This window comes from Haliotis rubra, unplaced genomic scaffold (genome assembly GCF_003918875.1).
Source record: "Haliotis rubra isolate DU_JTF1 unplaced genomic scaffold, ASM391887v1 Scf448, whole genome shotgun sequence".
In the NCBI taxonomy this organism is placed as follows: domain Eukaryota; kingdom Metazoa; phylum Mollusca; class Gastropoda; order Lepetellida; family Haliotidae; genus Haliotis; species Haliotis rubra.
In genome coordinates, this window is record NW_025767133.1 from 893,582 (window position 1) to 912,456 (window position 18,875).

Below are 18,875 nucleotides of genomic sequence, written 5' to 3' on the forward strand. Positions count from 1 at the left end.
GTGAAGCCCATTTCTGGTGTCCCCTGCCGCGATATAGCTGGAATACTGCAAAAAGCGGTGCAAAACCATACTCACTCACTCACTCACTGGGATAAATTTATTTCAGAGCAACCTGTGCTTGCTGTCCTTCATTATGGCCTAATAATTGTCCACTTGCACTAAGTGATCATAGCTCTAAGACCATCTTAGGTCTATGTTAGACTATGGGAGTTTCGATCATTGCAGAGATAAGATCACTTTGTGCAGATGGGCCCAGGTTAATTGCCTCATCATACCCTGATCATAATGCTCATGATATCAATCACTTGTATGTCTGGTCCAGATTCGGTATCTTACAAGCTGAAATCTCTGAGTGCAGCAAACAAATAATCACTGTAATACTGTCATTGTCTGTGACTTTGTTGGTAAAATGTAACTTTGGGGTTCTTGTATGGCAAAACAAGGTTTTCATTACTTTTCTGCTCCAAACAAGTAATTGAAATTTGGCTACACCATGTATAACTATCATGGCTACCGGATTTGCTTCATTCATGGAAGTCTCCATGATTTCAATACCAATCTGCCAGTAATCTTCACTGGAGACACATATCATGACCAAATATCTTGTGCTTGATCCACGGTTTTACAGAAACTACAGTTTTGTAGGAGGATGAACCTCTTGTACATGCAGGCATTGAGGTTTTTGTTCATCAGTTTCAGTAGCTGGATCATGATTTTGTGGGGGGTTCAGTTTCATGTTGGAAAATGTGAAATAGATTTCAGTTTTATAATATAGACTTGTTTCCAATGTCCCTTATGTAATTTTCCTGGTAACCCACTCTCTCAAACAACCCAGTCAATCAAACAACCCAGTCAATCAAACAATCCTATCTCTCAAACAGCCTAGTCTCTCAAACATTCTCAAATAATCCAGTCACTCAAACAATCTGGCCACTCAAACAAACCAGTCACCAAGCAATCTGGCACTCAAACAAACCAGTCACTCAAACAATCTGGCCACTCAAACAAACCAGTCACTCAAACAAACCAGTCATTCAAACAAACCAGTCACTCAAACAATCTGGCCACTCAAACAAACCAGTCACTCAAACAAACTGGTCACTCAAACAAACCAGTCACTCAAACGGTTTCAAACAATCAACAAACCAGTCACTCAAACAATCTGGCCCACTCAAACTCCCACTCAAACAAACCAGTCACTCAAACAAAACAATCTGGCCAAACCAGTCACTCAAACAATCTGGCCACTCAAACAAACCAGTCACCAAACAATCTGGCCACTCAAACAAACTGTCACTCCAGTCATTCATTCAAACAAACCAGTCACCAAACAATCTGGCCACTCAAACAAACCAGTCACTCAAACAAACCAGTCACTCAAACAAACCAGTCATTCAAACAAACCAGTCACTCAAACAGTCTGGCCACTCAAACAAACCAGTCACTCAAACAATCTGGCCACTCAAACAAACCAGTCACTCAAACAATCTGGCCACTCAAACAAACCAGTCACTCAAACAATCTGGCCACTCAAACAAACCAGTCACCAAGCAATCTGGCCACTCAAACAAACCAGTCACTCAAACAATCTGGCCGCTCAAACGAACCAGTCACTCAAACAGTTTCAAACAATCTGGTCACTCAAACAAACCAGTCACTCAAACATTCTGGTCACTCAAACAATCTGGCCGCTTAAACAAACCAGTCACTCAAACAGTTTCAAACAATCTGGCCACTCAAACAAACCAGTCACTCAAACAGTCTTAAACAATCTGGTCGCTCAAACAACAGTCTCACAACAAACCCAGTTTACTTACTGTGTAAGAGAGATGAGGGATAAGTCTGACAGAGTTGTCTCCCATGATGCAAGTAATTTTTTTATCATTTTGTGCATATATAGAATCTCCAGAACCATAGATACTCTTCCACATGAAGGGATGACATAATTCACAGGTACAAGAGTAAAGATCTGTCTTAACAGATATTGTGACAGCGTAGACATCAGGCTTGTTGAAGGTGGCTGTTTCGTGAGGTTCTATACCGTTTCTATCTGCTCTGTCCTCCAGTGCTCTGTATCATGTGGTGTCGGGGTCAAGCGAAGGGAGGTCAAGTGTATGATCAGCCGACGTGACGTCGTGGACGCAGAACAGTGTCAGAACGCAACCAAGCCTCAAACCACCATAAAGTGTCACAGAAAGACTTGCTTGAAGTTCAAGTGGAAGCCGGGGATATGGTCAGAGGTAAGAACATAGAGCTGGCCCTCACCATAATGTCTCGGGGTCCATGGATGACCCACTCTGTTATAGGACACCTGTGTTATGCTTAACATGGAATAAAGGCCAAGTAATATTGTATTGCATAGCATAGGCCGGGGATATGGTCAGAGGTAAGAACATAGAGCTGTCCCTCACCATAATGTCTTGGGGTCCATGGATGACCCCCTCTGTTATAGGACACCTGCATTATGCTTAACATGGAATAATGGGTACAATATGTGAAGCCCATTTCTGGTGTCCCCGGCCGTGATATAGCTGGAATATTGCTAAAAGCGTCTTAAAACTAAACTCACTCACTTAACATGTAATAAAGGCCAAATAATATTGTATTGCATAGCGTAACTGCTATTTCGTGTATTGTGCCCATTCAAAACTTTGGAGGCCGGAACAAACTTTGTAAAGTGGTTAAATGAAACATTGTGGCATAGCCAGCAGCGCAGCAAGCAGAACTTAAACTGATGTAGAAGCTTAAATGTAGTTCCAGACATAACATCATGATGCCTAAGTTATCAGACAGACATATCACAATGATAACTACCAGTTGGTTTATATTTGCCCCTGTTGTTTCTAGTGCTCCAAGACATGTGGATTCGGTCGGAAGGAGAGATCGGTCACATGCACGGACAGACTGGGCACGGCCGTGTCCTCTCACCTCTGTGACAATGACAGGAAGCCGAAGGTGCGGCGGCGATGTAGCGAGTTCCCATGTCCCTTCATCTGGAACACGGGGCCGTGGAGCGAGGTAGGTCTCGAAGGTGTCATGGCTGAAAGAAATATATGTTAATGTTACTTAACAAATCTGACCACAATATTTCAAATGCATTTATGTCCAAGGCTGAGAAATGTATGTAGTTGTATGACAAGTAGTAGCAGTAGTGGTAACAATTTCTTTATTATGCAGGCACAGTGGTTCTTGGTTGTACAAAATAACCTTAGCATCAAGCCTGTCGCTAGTCCATGTTAAGGTATTGGAGGTATGGTCACTTTAGCACTAAGATCGCTTTGTTCAACGGCTCCATGGGTCCATGTTAAGGTATTGGAGGTATGGGCTCCATGGGTGCATGTTAAGGTATGGGAGTTACAGTCACCTTAGCACTAAGATCGATTTGTACAACGGCTCCATGGGTCCATGTTAAGGTATTGGAGGTATGGTCACTTTAGCACTAAGATCGCTTTGTTCAACGGCTCCATGGGTCCATGTTAAGGTATTGGAGGTATGGGCTCCATGGGTGCATGTTAAGGTATGGGAGTTACAGTCACCTTAGCACTAAGATCGATTTGTACAACGGCTCCATGGGTCCATGTTAAGGTATTGGAGTTATGGTCACCTTAGCACTAAGATAGCTTTGTACAACGACTCCATGGGTCCATGTTAAGGTATTGGAGGTATGGGCTCCATGGGTGCATGTTAAGGTATGGGAGTTACAGTCACCTTAGCACTAAGATCGCTTTGTTCAACGGCTCCATGGGTCCATGTTAAGGTATTGGAGGTATGGGCTCCATGGGTCCATGTTAAGGTATTGGAGTTATGGTCACCTTAGCACTAAGATCACTTTGTACAACGGCTCCATGGGTCCATGTTAAGGTATTGGAGTTATGGTCACCTTAGCACTAAGATCGCTTTGTACAACGGCTCCATGGGTCCATGTTAAGGTATTGGAGTTATGGTCACCTTAGCACTAAGATCACTTTGTACAACGGCTCCATGGGTCCATGTTAAGGTATTGGAGTTATGGTCACCTTAGCACTAAGATCGCTTTGTACAACGGCTCCATGGGTCCATGTTAAGGTATTGGAGTTATGGTCACCTTAGCACTAAGATCGCTAAGATCGCTTTGAACAACGGCTCCATGGGTCCATGTTATGGTATTGGAGTTATGGTCACCTTATCACTAAGATCGCTTTGAACAACGGCTCCATGGGTCCATGTTAAGGTTTTTTTGGATTATGGTCACCTTAGCACTGAGATCGCTTTGTACAACGGCACCATGGGTCTATGTTAAGGCATTGGAGTTATGGTCACCTTAGCGCTAAGATCACTTTGTACATCTTCACCTGTGGCTATATGTACTTCTTTCCTCTTCTTGAGGTGATTGAAAGGGTTAGGGAAACATGTCCTATTCATTACATACAAACTGAGTTATAGCTAGATGCATATAAGTGATGCCAGTTTAAACAAAACTGCCAATTATACAATTGAGAGGGAATTGATGGACATGACAGTTTTGACTTGAAAAGGGTACAAGGTATCTGCCTTCTTTTAACCTTGGCAGGTTGTTATCCAGCATAACTGTATCATTATTTTCATTGTTGTTATTGTGTTGTCTTAATTTTATGAATATTTGTCATAATTTTATGAATATTTGTCATAATTTTATGATTATGTTATCATTTTGTGTCTACACGTTAAGATCCAGGTTAGAATCCAGCAACCAATGCTTGTCGTAAGAGGCGACTAACGGGATCAGGTGGTCAGGCTTGCCAACATAGTTGACACATGTCATCATATTCCAATTGCGTAAATTGATGCTCATGATGTCAATCACGGGATTGTATGGTCCAGACTTGATTATTAACAGACTGCTGCCATATAGCTGGAATGTTGCAACTGAGTGTGGTTTTACGCAACAAAATACCAAACAAACTTTTTTGGTCATCATTTAATGACGTATCATCATGTTACTATTGTCATCATTTAATGACCTGTCATCATGTTACCATTGTTGTCATCATTTTGTCATCACCGACTGACTTCTTGCAGTGCACATCGACCTGCAGTGAGGGGAAGCAGATCCGCACTGTGGTGTGTCAGTCTGTCACGCGGGAGGGCTGGATACTACCAGGTCAGGTACCCCACCGCTGTCCAATCACTGAGAAACCCACACGAGTCCGATACTGTAACTATGGCGACTGTAATGCTGATTACAGATGGAGGGTCGGACCATGGGGACAGGTGAGTGTAAAACACAACGATAACCCTTGAATAATCTCTATTGACTGATAAAGGCAACTAAATCACCACATAAGTGGATGTCAAGTCTGTCTCAAACCCAGTTCTAGGACTCACTTTTCAAAAGTCCAACTGACAGCTTCCATACCCCAACTATAGTCCGTTTGGCTCAAAAGCGGACCGATGAATTGCAATCTAACTTGAAAACTAATAAACATATAATACTCAATGAACCGCTGATCATAATCAAAACATCACACCAACTCTGTGATTTATTTGCAGAATATATGTACTAAAATTGAAAAGTTTTTTAACAAACCATCATTAAAATTTTGACACAGTTCACTATTTGTTTATCTGTGCTGTGCCGTCTCCATCCTTTCTCGAACACCTGGCTGTCCATTTCTCTGCACTCCTCCCTCGTAACAAATAGTGAACTGTGTCAATATTTTAATGACAGTTTGTTAAACAACTTTTTTATTTTTAGGACATAAATTCTGCAAAAACCTCACAGAGTTGGTCCGATGTTAGATTGCAATTCATCGGTCCGCTTTTGAGCCAAACGGACTATAGTAGTAGTCTGTCTCAGTCCCTCAACTGCATTATTTTCCCTTCCACCCGACCCTTTCTGCAGTGCTCAAGCCCTAAATGAAGCAAGTCTAGATTTCCTCAGGTTCAGTCTCCCATCTCTGTTACTGCGGCTCCTTTTCAGTTTGAAAGGAATTATATTTTGTCAAAATTATATATTATCAAGGACTAAGTCTCTAGTGGATGTTGAGATCTGTTTGTCCACTTCCAACAGTTAAAACTCTCTCTACGGTGTAATCAATGAGTTAAATACTGTATTTCCTCAAATTACAGAGCAGATACTTTTGCTCTTTTAGAGATATTAATTGTCCATGGATGTCCCCTCTCTCATAGAAGACATCGGTTCACTTGTGTCAAACATGAGAAGCATAGGTCAGTAAGCATACAAACCTGATTCAGCCAAAACTGTGGTTCTATGGATGTCAAACTTGATTATTTTCGAACAAATGCTTATTTCCAACTCACAGGTTTCAGCACAATAAAATTCATTCTCCCAAACACTGTGTTGTTATTAAGGTGTCAGCATTTTGGGGGTGGGGTGGAGGAAGTTTTAAAACAGTAACAATTATATTTTTCTGCAGTGTACTGTACGCTGTGGCCATGGGAAGCAGCGGAGGATGATCAAGTGTGTCGACAAGAAGGGGCGCCGCAAGTCCAAGCGGCGTTGCGTGCGACTGTACCGCCCCGAGTCCAGCAGGGCCTGCTACAACGGACCATGTAAGTTATATATTCCATACTTAAACATAGCATCATGACAGTGTAGCAAGAACATCTGTATGAGAGTATAGGGGTTATGAGATTTATAGTGGTATATGAGTGAGTGAGTGAGTTTTGTTTTATGCCGCTTTTAGAAATATTACAGCAATATCACGGCGGGGGACACCAGAAATAGGCTTCATACATTTTGCCCATGTGGGGAATCGAACCCGGGTCTTCGGCGTGACGAGCGAACGCATTAACCACTAGGCTACCCCAGCGCCCCTTTAGTGGTATATGAGCATTGTGGTGGTTGGAATTAAGTTTTGTTAAAGAATTGCCTATTCCACACAGTCTTAGTGTTATGTAGGGGCGGAAGGATAGCCTAGTGGTTAAAGCGTTCGCTTGTCACGACGAAGACCTAGGTTTAATTGCCCTCATGGGTACAATGTGTGAAGCCCATTTCTGGTGTCCCCTGCTGTGATATTGCTGGAATATTGCTAAAAGCGGCATAAAACTTAACTCACTCACTCACAAGTGTCATATAAGGGTGACTCGTTGGAATATCATGAGTCTTCTTTGTCTGTATCTCTACCAAACTTTACACTTGCTTCAGTATATTACTCGTAACGCTTTTAATGACCTTCCAGCATTTTTGTCAGTCAGATATTGAGAAAGGTGTCGTGATTAGCAATTAAAGTTGACTCACTGTGCATCTCATGACAGTATAACATAGATAATATCTGTATTCTCCTCTGCTTCATCGCCCATCATCTCTGTGTTGCCTAGGTTACGCTAGATCATGCAAGGAGCTAAAGGAGATCACCACGATCCGGGTGGACGGGGAGTACAAGCTGATGGTGGACCGGAAGCTGATCACAGTAAGTGATGTACAGCATCAGGATGAGGTGTATGATAAACCATGGACAACATGACAAGATTCAGAGTGATTTTGTAGTCTACACTTATATGCTCACATGCACAAGGGCACATATAGGGGTGGAAATAACTTTAAAATTGCTAGTGTACTCCGGAACAGTGGCACATGTAAAATCACTTGCCCTGATAATTTTCCCACTATACCGGCCGTTTTCTTGTTGATTTTTTAAAATAAACAACATAATTAACATTGGAAAGTCAACTGGACACCGGTACAGTGTGATATACAAATTTGCTTGCCCGACAGAAGAAAACACTGGATTCGGACGTCGGGCAATGGGTTATTTCCACCCCTGACATACTTTAGTGGCATAATGTGGTAGCACAACTTTGTTTACAAACATGCCTAAATTTCGCTCCCTAATTTGCGTTACAATATTGATGTTGTTGTTTAACACCGCACACCACAATATTGCAGCTATATGGCAGCAGTCTGTAAATAATTAAGTATGGACCAGACAATACAGTGATTAACAGCATGCGCATCAATCTACACAGTTGAGATACGATGACATGTGTCATCCACCCAATCTTGTTATTTAAACTGCAGTCATCAAGCAGGTTATACATGTTGTGCCATGTTGCAGATCTGACCACCCGATCTTGTTATTTAAACTGCAGTCATAAAGCAGGTTATACATGTTGTGCCATGTTGCAGATCTGACCACCCGATCTTGTTATTTAAACTGCAGTCATCAAGCAGGTTATACATGTTGTGCCATGTTGCAGATCTGACCACCCGATCTTGTTATTTAAACTGCAATCATCAAGCAGGTTATACATGTTGTGCCATGTTGCAGATCTGACCACCCGATCTTGTTACTTAAACTGCAGTCATCAAGCAGGTTATACATGTTGTGCCATGTTGCAGATCTACTGTAATGACATGAGGAAATCCCTTCCCCACGAATACCTGACACTTCCCAATGATCGCCACCAGAACTATGCCGAGATGTTTGACCACAGGTAGGTGACTGGTCATTTAATAAAACTAATTAAAATATCCTCTTTCACTCCTGTGCAGTATTTGCAGTAACTCTTTGAATACTTTGCTCTCTCATATTGATAATTTAGAAGTTTTGATGCTAACTTGTTTTCAAAGATCTGAGTTTGATGGGATAGTCATCACCTCTGGAAATCCCGTACTTAAACATAGCCATAGTGCTAAGCATGTGACCCTCATTTTCATGTGAGATCTGTTGATTAGCAGTGGGTTTAAGATTTAAATACTGATTTATATTTCAAGACCAATTGTGACATAACTTAAATGTTTTGATTGGCATGAAATTCACTTCTCTGATTGTCAGACTACGGAACCCAGCATCTTGCCCCAACAATGGCACACGCCCCCAAGTCTGCACCCGTTGCCGACGGAAACCATACAAACAAGCAGGCAGCACAACTTACTCCAAAGTCAGAATAGACCTAAACACTTTAAAAATATTACGTGAGTACAGTAATTTTCCATGTAGTTTGCAATAATCAAAGGTCTTGGAAATACAATTAAAGCTGATGTCACAATGATTTAAAGCACTTCGCTGTTGACATATATGTGTTGACATATATAGAGGATACTAAACGACCTTCCGTGTAATACCATTTTTATTACACGAGTTAACGATTTGGTATCAAATGAGCGAAAGCGAGTTTGAGACTAAATCTTTCACGAGTTTAATAAAAATGGTATTTCACGGAAGCGAGTTTAGTATTCTGTTTCTTACTCCCCCACATAAATTGATAGAAACTGCCTACAGTGTCATGTCTGTCAGCTTTCCGTGAGTCAGGCAAGGTCAAATACCATTGTGACAGAGGGATTAGCATTGTGACGTCATAACTGTACACCATTATGACGTCATACGTCTAGCGGTATTACACTAGTGTAATATTGTCTTAAAAATATTACACTGCAGTATTTTACACAGGCGAGTAATAAGTGTTAATATCACATCCTGTAATGTCATTAAGGTAATGCCTAATGACATGTCAGCCTGATGTTGTTGACAGTAGGTGTCATGACATCTCAGCCTCCATATTGAAAACTATTCCTCAATGATGACCTATTAACAGTGTAGGAAAGATGTAGAAAATCTAGCCTGTCCACAGGACTGGCATGTCAAATTGTTTACCAGTCCTGCCAAAATCTAGCCTGTCCTCCAAATATAAATAAAACACCTTCGGCAGTAAATATTCAAAAAGGTTATAATCATTATATATATATCATTGGTTTGCTAAAATTGACCCGACATGAGGACGGACTAGATATTTTTTTAACCCGTCCTCCACAAAATTCACCTGTCTCGGACGTTTGGACGGGCTATCTTTCCTACACTGCTATAAATATCAAATACTTTTCATCTTTCCTCCAAACAATTTTTTCCCCAAGAACAGTGAACAAAACAACTCAACATAAAAGCCTCATTTTACAAACTCTCCACAAATAAAATTATCAGGCCAAGCCGTAGATGCATCCAGGGTACTAGTGGAGATTTATCGGAACGTATACCCTGGAGATTATCGAGGATGATGAAAATTTAATTGGTTCTCATCCTACCAAATGATATTTTTACAAACACTAAGAAAATAATTGAAGCGTTTCTATATTCACGGTTATCTCGTCCACTGACCAAAGAGAGGAACAAAGGTCTAATTTTATATGAATGTTGTGATATTTTCAGCTACTGATGGGACCTTCAGTAACGTCCACAGTGGGAAGCTCATTCCATATGGTACAGCAGGAGATTGCTACAGCTCAAAGGCCTGCCCACAGGTGAGTCTGATCATCAGCGAACCAGGTTCCTGTCCATCTAAACCATTAGAACTAGGCTCTTGTCTACCTAAACCAGTAGAACTGGGCTCCTGTCTACAAAAACCAGAAGAACTGGGCCCCTGTCTATCTAAACCAGTAGAACTGGGTTCCTGTCTACCTAAACCAGTAGAACTGGGCTTCTGTCTACCTAAACCAGTAGAACTGGGCTCCTGTATATCTAAAAACCAGTAGAACTGGGCTCCTGTCTACCTAAACCAGAAGAACTGGGTTCCTGTCTACCTAAACCAGTAGAACTGGGCTTCTGTCTACCTAAACCAGTAGAACTGGACTTCTGTCTACCTGAACCAGTAGAACTGGGCTTCTGTCTACCTAAACCAGAAGAACTGGGTTCCTGTCTACCTAAACCAGTAGAACTGGGCTTCTGTCTACCTAAACCAGTAGAACTGGGCTTCTGTATATCTAAAAACCAGTAGAACTGGGTTCCTGTCTACCTAAACCAGAAGAACTGGGTTCCTGTCTACCTAAACCAGTAGAACTGGGCTTCTGTCTACCTAAACCAGTAGAACTGGGCTTCTGTGTATCTAAAAACCAGTAGAACTAGGTTCCTGTCTACCTAAACCAGTAGAACTGGGTTCCTGTCTACCTAAACCAGAAGAACTGGGTTCCTGTCTACCTAAACCAGTAGAACTGGGCTTCTGTCTACCTAAACCAGTAGAACTGGGCTTCTGTATATCTAAAAACCAGTAGAACTAGGTTCCTGTCTACCTAAACCAGTAGAACTGGGCTTCTGTATATCTAAAAACCAGTTGAACTAGGTTCCTGTCTACCTAAATCAGTAGAACTGGGTTCCTGTCTACCTAAACCAGTAGAACTGGGTTCCTGTCTACCTAAACCAATAGAACTGGGCTCCTGTGCATCTAAACAAGTAGAACTGGTTTCCTTTCTACTTAACCAGAAAAAAACACTGTTTATTAACCAGATTGTGGAAAACACTCACATCAAGGATGTGTTTGGTTGTGATTGTAGGGCCTCTTCAGCATCAACCTGACTGGGACCGGCCTGACAGTGTCCGAGAACACAACATGGACCCTTGAAGGGAACAAGGCATCACAGAGAATATGGCGTCTCAGGGTAAGAGGTGGGCCCTTCTAGGGCGTAGCTGTATCACTAGTTTGTACCCTACTTCCGTGTAGCCGTATTGCCAATGTGCACCCTTCTAGTCTGTGTTCGAAATAGTTTCCAAATTTTACTAGCCAGTCAGGCTAGCTATGCCTGAAAGTTACTGGCCAACAAAATAATTCACTTGCCTGAAATTTGAATGCAAACACGGGTTTCATCATTAAGCTGCTAACATGATGAACTTTTTTATCAGGCCATAATCTTGCATGATTTAAAAGTGTATTATAACTTAAGAAGTCGGGGAGAGTGATATATTTTCAAAAAGACCTCATGAAAATTCACCAGCCAGTCTGGCCAGTGACTGTGGAGATTTACTGGCCCAACTGGATTTTTACTAGCCATAAGCTAGCAGGCCAATGGCTAATTCGCACACTGCTTCTAGGGTGTAGCGATATCACTAGGGTGTTGCAATATCATCCTTATATACCCTTGCAAAGTGCATTAATTTAACTTGTAATATCTGAACTTGTGAACAATATTGTCACATATTGTACATGAAGGTGATGTTGATGTTGCAGGATGGAGAGATTATCCGTGGTGTATGCGGGGGTTACTGCGGTGTGTGTTCCCCCGACCCCCGGACAGGCCTCCACTTACAGGTCCTTCACTGAACGTAAGTCACTCACCCGTCCCGTCAACAATTTCTTAAATGTAGGACAATTAAAGAACAACTGATACACCTGAAGCAATTACAGATAATCTGTCCCAAGTGAGTAATGGCAATAATCCCAAGTCTTTGGATAGAGTTTGGTTTGGTTTGTTAGTTGTTTAACGCCGCACTCAACAATATTCCACATATATGGTGGCAGTCTGTGAATAATCAAGTCTGGACCATACAATCCAGTGATCAACACCTGAGCATCGTTCTACAACAGTATCCAGTTTCCCAGAGTGATGAGTCCTCTTTGATAAGTAATGTTCCCCTTGGCCTTGGGCCTAAGGCTATGGCTCCTGGACCATGAACTAAGGCTGGGACAAATATAGAGAGTAACACCATTACATGCATTCCTCGTTAAACCGCTGTTCCTGTAACTCGACTCCTCACTGCTCATGCTCAGATATATACAGTCATTAATAATGACCTCCATTAATCGGACAATACCAATGATGCAAATGTGTCTTATGTCAATAATGAAAAAGACAAGTTATTATGTGCCCATCTCCTTTTCCGGGTACTCGATTCCTAGAAATAGTACTCGATTCCAGCTATACCCGACCTGGATTCGAGTCTGTAAATAATCAAATCTGGACCAGACAATCCTGTGAAATCTTAACATCATGAACATCTACACTTTGGATACGATGAAATGTGTGAACCAAGTCAGTGAGCCTGACACCCAATCCTGTTAGTGCGGCATTAAAAACACAGCATCCAACCAACCGTAGTGTAGTAGATTGTGAAGCAAGTAGAATTTAGCATTTGAGTAATGAAGTTTGAAGAATTTTCTATAAAAAAATACCCCTCAAAATGATGACAAATTCTCACTCTGGCTATATTTTGTTGCAGTTAGCTTGGCGACAGTTCACCAACCACTCTCTCACTGTAAATATCACCAAGTACAAGTTGCCAGCAAGCATATCTGTACAACATGGACCAAGGTATTTATTGGATGTATCAGTCTCTCCGTCCACTACACTTGGGGAGTTAACCCTAAAAGGGTTAATAGTATGCAGCATTTGGAGGGTTAACTCACATTAGAAGCATTGGATAGAGTTACAGGGAGACCCCAAGGATATCAACACTGAAAGTGGTACCTCAGCCACAGGAAGGCCTTGATATCAACAGTGATCCGGAAATCCAGCCACAGGAAGGCCATATCAACAGTCATCTGGTACCTCATCCACAGGAAGGCCATGATATCAACACTGATCCGTTACCTCAGCCACAGGGAGGCCATGATATCAACATCGATCAGGTACCTAGGCCACGAAAAGGCCATGATATCAACAGTGATCAGGTACCTCAGTCATCCAAACCACAGGATATATCCTAGTACCCCTGCCATGGGAAGGCCATAGGATATTAACAATAATCCTGGTACCCAAACCACTGAAAAAACAAAGGATATTGATCCTTATGGTACCCACCACACAAGATACCAATGGTGCCCCAGGTACGTCAGCTACAGAAGAACACAGTATATCGACTGAGCTGCTCTTACCCTAGCCACAGGATATCCACAGTGCCCCATATCCAAGCCGAATGAAAACCACATGCTAGAAGCAGTGTTCATGGTATCAACAATGATCCTTTTACCCAAGTCATAGGATATCAACAGTGCCCCTGGTATCCCAGCCACAGGATGTCAACAGTGCCCCTGGTATCCCAGCCATAGGATATCAACAGTGCCCCTGGTATCCTAACCACAGGATATCAACAGTGCCCCTGGTATCCCAGCCACAGGATATCAACAGTGCCCCTGGTATCCCAGCCACAGGATATCAACAGTGCCCCTGGTATCCCAGCCACAGGATATCAACAGTGCCCCTGGTATCCTAGCCACAGGATATCAACAGTGCCCCTGGTATCCCAGCCACAGGATATCAACAATGATCCTGATATCTGAGAGATGTGTAGGGACCAAGGGCTATTTTAAGAAAAACGAGTAATGACATAATTGATGTCATGTGACCAAAAGGTTCAGAGGTCATATGGCTATAAGATGCAGGGAGTCACATGACTGTTTTGCACAGTCTGTACCTGAAGTATCTCTGAGATAAACCATACAACAAGATATCACATGGTTTCAGACAATGGAATTAACAGTGTGAGGATTGTTTTAGTGTATTCAAGTTAAGGTTGTGTTACAAGTACCTGTACAATATTTGAACTGACATGACTATGGCCATTCTGCTTGTGTTATGGCTTGTGGTAATGATATTGTCTTACCACAGGTTTTACTTCATGTATCGCAGGGAAATGTGGTACTATTTGTGTCACCACTAGTTTTACTGCAAGTGTTGAATGTATAAAGTGGTACTACTTGCATTACCACTAGTATTACTGCTTTTATCACAAGTAAAGGGTGGTATTACTTGAGTCACCACTAGTATTACTGCTGGTATCGCAGGTAAAAAGTGGTACTACTTGAGTCACCACTAGTATTAATGCTGTGTCACTCATACAAAGCCGTACGACTTATACCTCTGCTTGTGTCACTTGCTTGGCACTACTTGTATTTAAGAGAATTCATATTGAAAAAAACTATGAACTTATTCAGACAATGATATCTGTAAAAAAAAATATAAGAAATAGAAACTAAATAATGTGACAAATTACCAAGAAATAATTTGAAGCTGATTTAAGTCAAAAAGAATATTTATGTCCTAGAATTATACAACGTTTTCACTGATACTCTTTTGATAAGCAAACAAGAAACAGTCTCCATATTGCTTGTATTCTAGTTGTTGATCTTTCCCAATCTTATTTTGTGATGTTTTGTATATTTTGAGGGGATGACCTCTTAATATTCATGGGGATTTGGACTTCAAGATATAAATTTATCTTCTAAAAAAGTCCAAAAATATTTTGTACCCCATAACTCAGCTCATCCAGCAATTCTTATGAAATGTTCACTTTGTTTTAGTAAAATTTTAGGACAAATAAATTTTCCTCAGAATTTTCAAAAACAAATGAACAAATTGCCTTTCCAAACAAAACTTTATCCCTGTACTTCCTGAATATCAAAAGATGATTCCTAAGCATTTTTGTCCAGGAATTTCAGGATTAACCCTTCAAGTGCTACCAGTACTCCGCAAGTGTTTGTGTTAGCACTCTAAAAGGGTAATAGTCATGCAACAAGTGCAATATCACTCATATTTATGAATGCATTGATATTGGAGCATCATGTGTTCACAATTGTCCGAAGGGTTATCATGTCTTACAATATTTTACAAACTGATTGATGTGATGAAACACACTCATAACAAACATGTATTGAACCGTCTGAGGTAATAATGATCTCATCTTAGATCATAACAAACTAATTACTTTGAATAATCACTTAATTATAAGAAACAATTTTTTTACAGGTATGGGTAATATCAGTTTGTGAATTACCTCCCTTGTCTAAACATGGCTGTTGTAGTCTTAACAGTATCACAAATACTTTAAAGTAAAATACGTATCTTTAATTGTAATGTTCTGTCATGTGATGGAATTTTTTGTAAATGTCTCAATAGTTCAGTCTTCAAAAGAAACATTTTCTGTCAAAAAAAAGGCACTTGACATCCACATTCAAAGAAAATAAAAATTGTTTTGGTAATATGTCATGCCAAGAATCTCATGCAAATTTCGGATGTGGCTAGTTTCAAACAGTAATGGGGTGGACTTTTTTAAGTTTGTGATTAAACCTTTTATTCTTTTGCGAAGTCCATTCTTGATATGGAAGTGATGCTCGTTATAAGCGGCGCATAATGGGATCAGATGATCGGACTTGCTGATTTGGTTGATGCTTGTCATCATGAATGTCCAAGTCGCACAGATCAATACTTATTATGTCAGTCACTGGATTGTCTGGTCCTGACTTGGTTGTTTACATACTGATGTATATGTATTGGTGCTGACTGTAGCATTAAACAAAAAACAAACAAACCTTTACATGGCCGGACTATTGTTTGAAGTTATGTAAAATCACAGCCACTCACTACTGAAAGATCAGCAGCACACCACCAATACAAAAATGATTCTTACAATCTCTAAAAATTCTTGTGAAGAATGTTTTGGTAAATATTTTTTCAAGGATGAATTAAAAAGTGTGTAATTATTCAACAACGGTTTCACGAATCTGAACTTGCTTGCAAGTCAACCATGAAAACATGATAATGTTTCCCTGCGTACTGTTTGTCATGCAAAGCATATTCATATTTACTTTGACATTTTTAAACTTTTATGTTATCAGGTCAATGTTATAAACATGAGATTTAGTTTTTAAAGCATTCTTTTATATATCTACATGTCAGCATTTATATTCTTTCACTCATTCTTATATGTTTTGTTTGTGTCATTTGTCGTGTTTATTTGAAATGTTTTTTCCATGGCCAGACCATTTGTTTCTTTCATTTTACAGGCGACCCTGCGGTTTATTCTACAAATGTTCAATAGAAATCATTTGAAATTTTTGCATTTTATATTATGCTTAATTTTCAACCTTTTTTCAAGAGGTATTTTAGGAAATTAATCTCACAACCTCCCAAATTTCTTTGCTTTTATATAATTTTGTATTTTAACAAATACTTTGAGAGAAAAATGATCTGGTCCTTACATTATTTTGTCCAAGCATAAATCCATGTACTAGTATGTCATAAAAGCAGCGTAACACCATCTCTATCTCATAATGGTATATTCCATTTTGTCACATCACTGGAACTATTCATGATTATTCTCACCTGCTATGAGATATGTAAAAAAGAGAGATTTTTGGATATTCCTTAAAATTCAATGACCACAACAGTATAAAGAATTCTGTAGGAAATACCAATATTTCTTTCTGGTGAACTGATAGGCTACATGTCATTTTATATATTATCATATTGAATGAAAATGATTGAAATGTAACAAATTTATTAAGAATATATTTGGTTTTGTTTATTAAGAAAAGATTAATTTGACCTTAAAAGCATGTATACATAAAAAAATATTGTCTGTCTGTTTACTTAGATCAGGCACTCTCATAATATGATGTATATAATCTCATTGTATGTATATTTCTGTGTATAACTAAATGGTGAGAAAGTAGTCAGCATGACATCTTCTATAATCCAGGGTATTAGAGATATACACCCTGGACAAGTGAGGATGTCCGCACTGTAATTATGAGTGTATGATCTCACAGCTCTAGATGTAATTGTATAAAACCATTATTCTTAGTATATATTTGTACATTTTAGTGTAACTTAATTATGTCCCATCAAATGGAACCTCTTCGGTATTCATTATTCTGTTGAGAATGGATTTTCTATCATCTTAATAATCTTGCCATACTAAATCTATTAACTCACCATATCACAGTACCTCATTGGTGGCCACAAGAGATGATTAACTCTTTCACCTGTCTTGTGACAATGGCTTGATGCTCACTCTATCAACCACTGGTATGCCTAGTCAAGGCTTTCATGAGATCAGGGCTCCTTTCCATAAAACGATCGTAGCGCTCAGATTATCGTAACTCCCAAACTTTAACATAGACTTACGACTGTCAAAGCTCTACAATTGCTTTAAAGAACGGGACCCAGGGCCCCATTTCACAAAGCGATCGTAGAGCTAAGATGATCGTAACTCCCTTTTTTAGCATAGACTTACGACTGTCATAGCGCTATGATTGCTTTGAAGAACGGGACCCAGGGCCCCATTTCACAAAGCGATCGTAGAGCTAAGATGATCGTAGCTCCCATACTTTAACATAGACTTACGACAGTCATAGCACTAAGGTGATCGTAACTCCCACACTTTAACATAGACTTACGACTGTCGTAGCGCTACAATCGCTTTGTAAATCGGGCCCCTGGTAAATTAGCAATCTGAAACTAACTTTACTCAGACTGTTATAGTGATATTTGGGGTAGAAACGTCACAAATATCATCACGTTGCTATGGGTGGCACAATAGGTAGTGTGCTGTGCTCATGAGGTTTTATCCAAACTTTAGAATCTCTGTAGAAAAGTTAGTGTTGCCTTGTAAGGTGCAACTAGATCTTCTTTGACTTGAAAACATGAAACATCAACCAGAGACTTCTAAAACATTTCACACCTGTAATTTCGCTAAATGTGAATGTTGTTTCGATCAAAATTGGGCTAAAACTTTCTGGGCTACTGAAACCACAATTTGTCTGTTTTCCTCACTGTTGGACATGATCAATGCCGGTTGGATCTATTACAAAAGTTTTGGTCTTAAAATATATTCGTGCAAAATCTTAAGCCAGTATCAATTTTTGTTTTTTTTTAAGTACACAACAAATATGGCTATTGCAAGTATGTTCATTATTTGTATGTTAATTGCAACACAACAGGTGAAATACTTAGTAAATATGGAAAAATGTTTAAGATGAGTTTGATGGGGTTTTTTTCACAAAAAATCATATTTATATGTTGTGATATAGGATATGCACATTTTCACATATTACTTTTTTTTTCTCAGGCACTCTTGATCCAAATTAAAACCACAAAAGTATTCTGAAGACATGACCACATTGTCATCACTCATTCTGGAATATTTAAAACTATGAAATGTATTTGGGAATTTTTCATATGAAATTTGTAGGAAATAATCAATGATTACTCAACATGAAGAAAAAAAGGTTTCTTTGTACAACATTGTATAGCTGTTGGTGTAATGAGTTGTTCTTTCTTAACTGTCTTGCTATGTCTGTACAGTATATGCTCAACAAAAAAAGTTACGGACCACCCCGATTTTCAATATCAAAGTATTTGATAGTTCATCTTATGATCCCTATAATACTTAAATATGAATAGTGGGATGGTC

At 39.9% G+C, this 18,875-nt stretch overlaps 1 protein-coding gene across 1 annotated transcript in view; it reads left to right on the top strand.

Moving 5' to 3' along the window:
* The window catches only part of LOC124289733 (A disintegrin and metalloproteinase with thrombospondin motifs 9-like), a 158,828-nt gene extending 141,225 nt beyond the window's left edge, over positions 1 to 17,603 (top strand). The window contains exons 30-40 of the mRNA XM_046726378.1: positions 2,067 to 2,240; positions 2,848 to 3,018; positions 5,038 to 5,229; positions 6,396 to 6,531; positions 7,300 to 7,391; positions 8,321 to 8,415; positions 8,757 to 8,896; positions 10,125 to 10,216; positions 11,243 to 11,347; positions 11,914 to 12,008; positions 12,903 to 17,603. Of these exons, the coding sequence (XP_046582334.1) occupies positions 2,067 to 2,240; positions 2,848 to 3,018; positions 5,038 to 5,229; positions 6,396 to 6,531; positions 7,300 to 7,391; positions 8,321 to 8,415; positions 8,757 to 8,896; positions 10,125 to 10,216; positions 11,243 to 11,347; positions 11,914 to 12,006 (1,290 nt within the window). The 3' untranslated portion in view covers positions 12,007 to 12,008; positions 12,903 to 17,603. The remainder of the gene's footprint in view (positions 1 to 2,066; positions 2,241 to 2,847; positions 3,019 to 5,037; positions 5,230 to 6,395; positions 6,532 to 7,299; positions 7,392 to 8,320; positions 8,416 to 8,756; positions 8,897 to 10,124; positions 10,217 to 11,242; positions 11,348 to 11,913; positions 12,009 to 12,902) is intronic.
* The last annotated feature ends 1,272 nt before the right edge of the window (positions 17,604 to 18,875 follow it).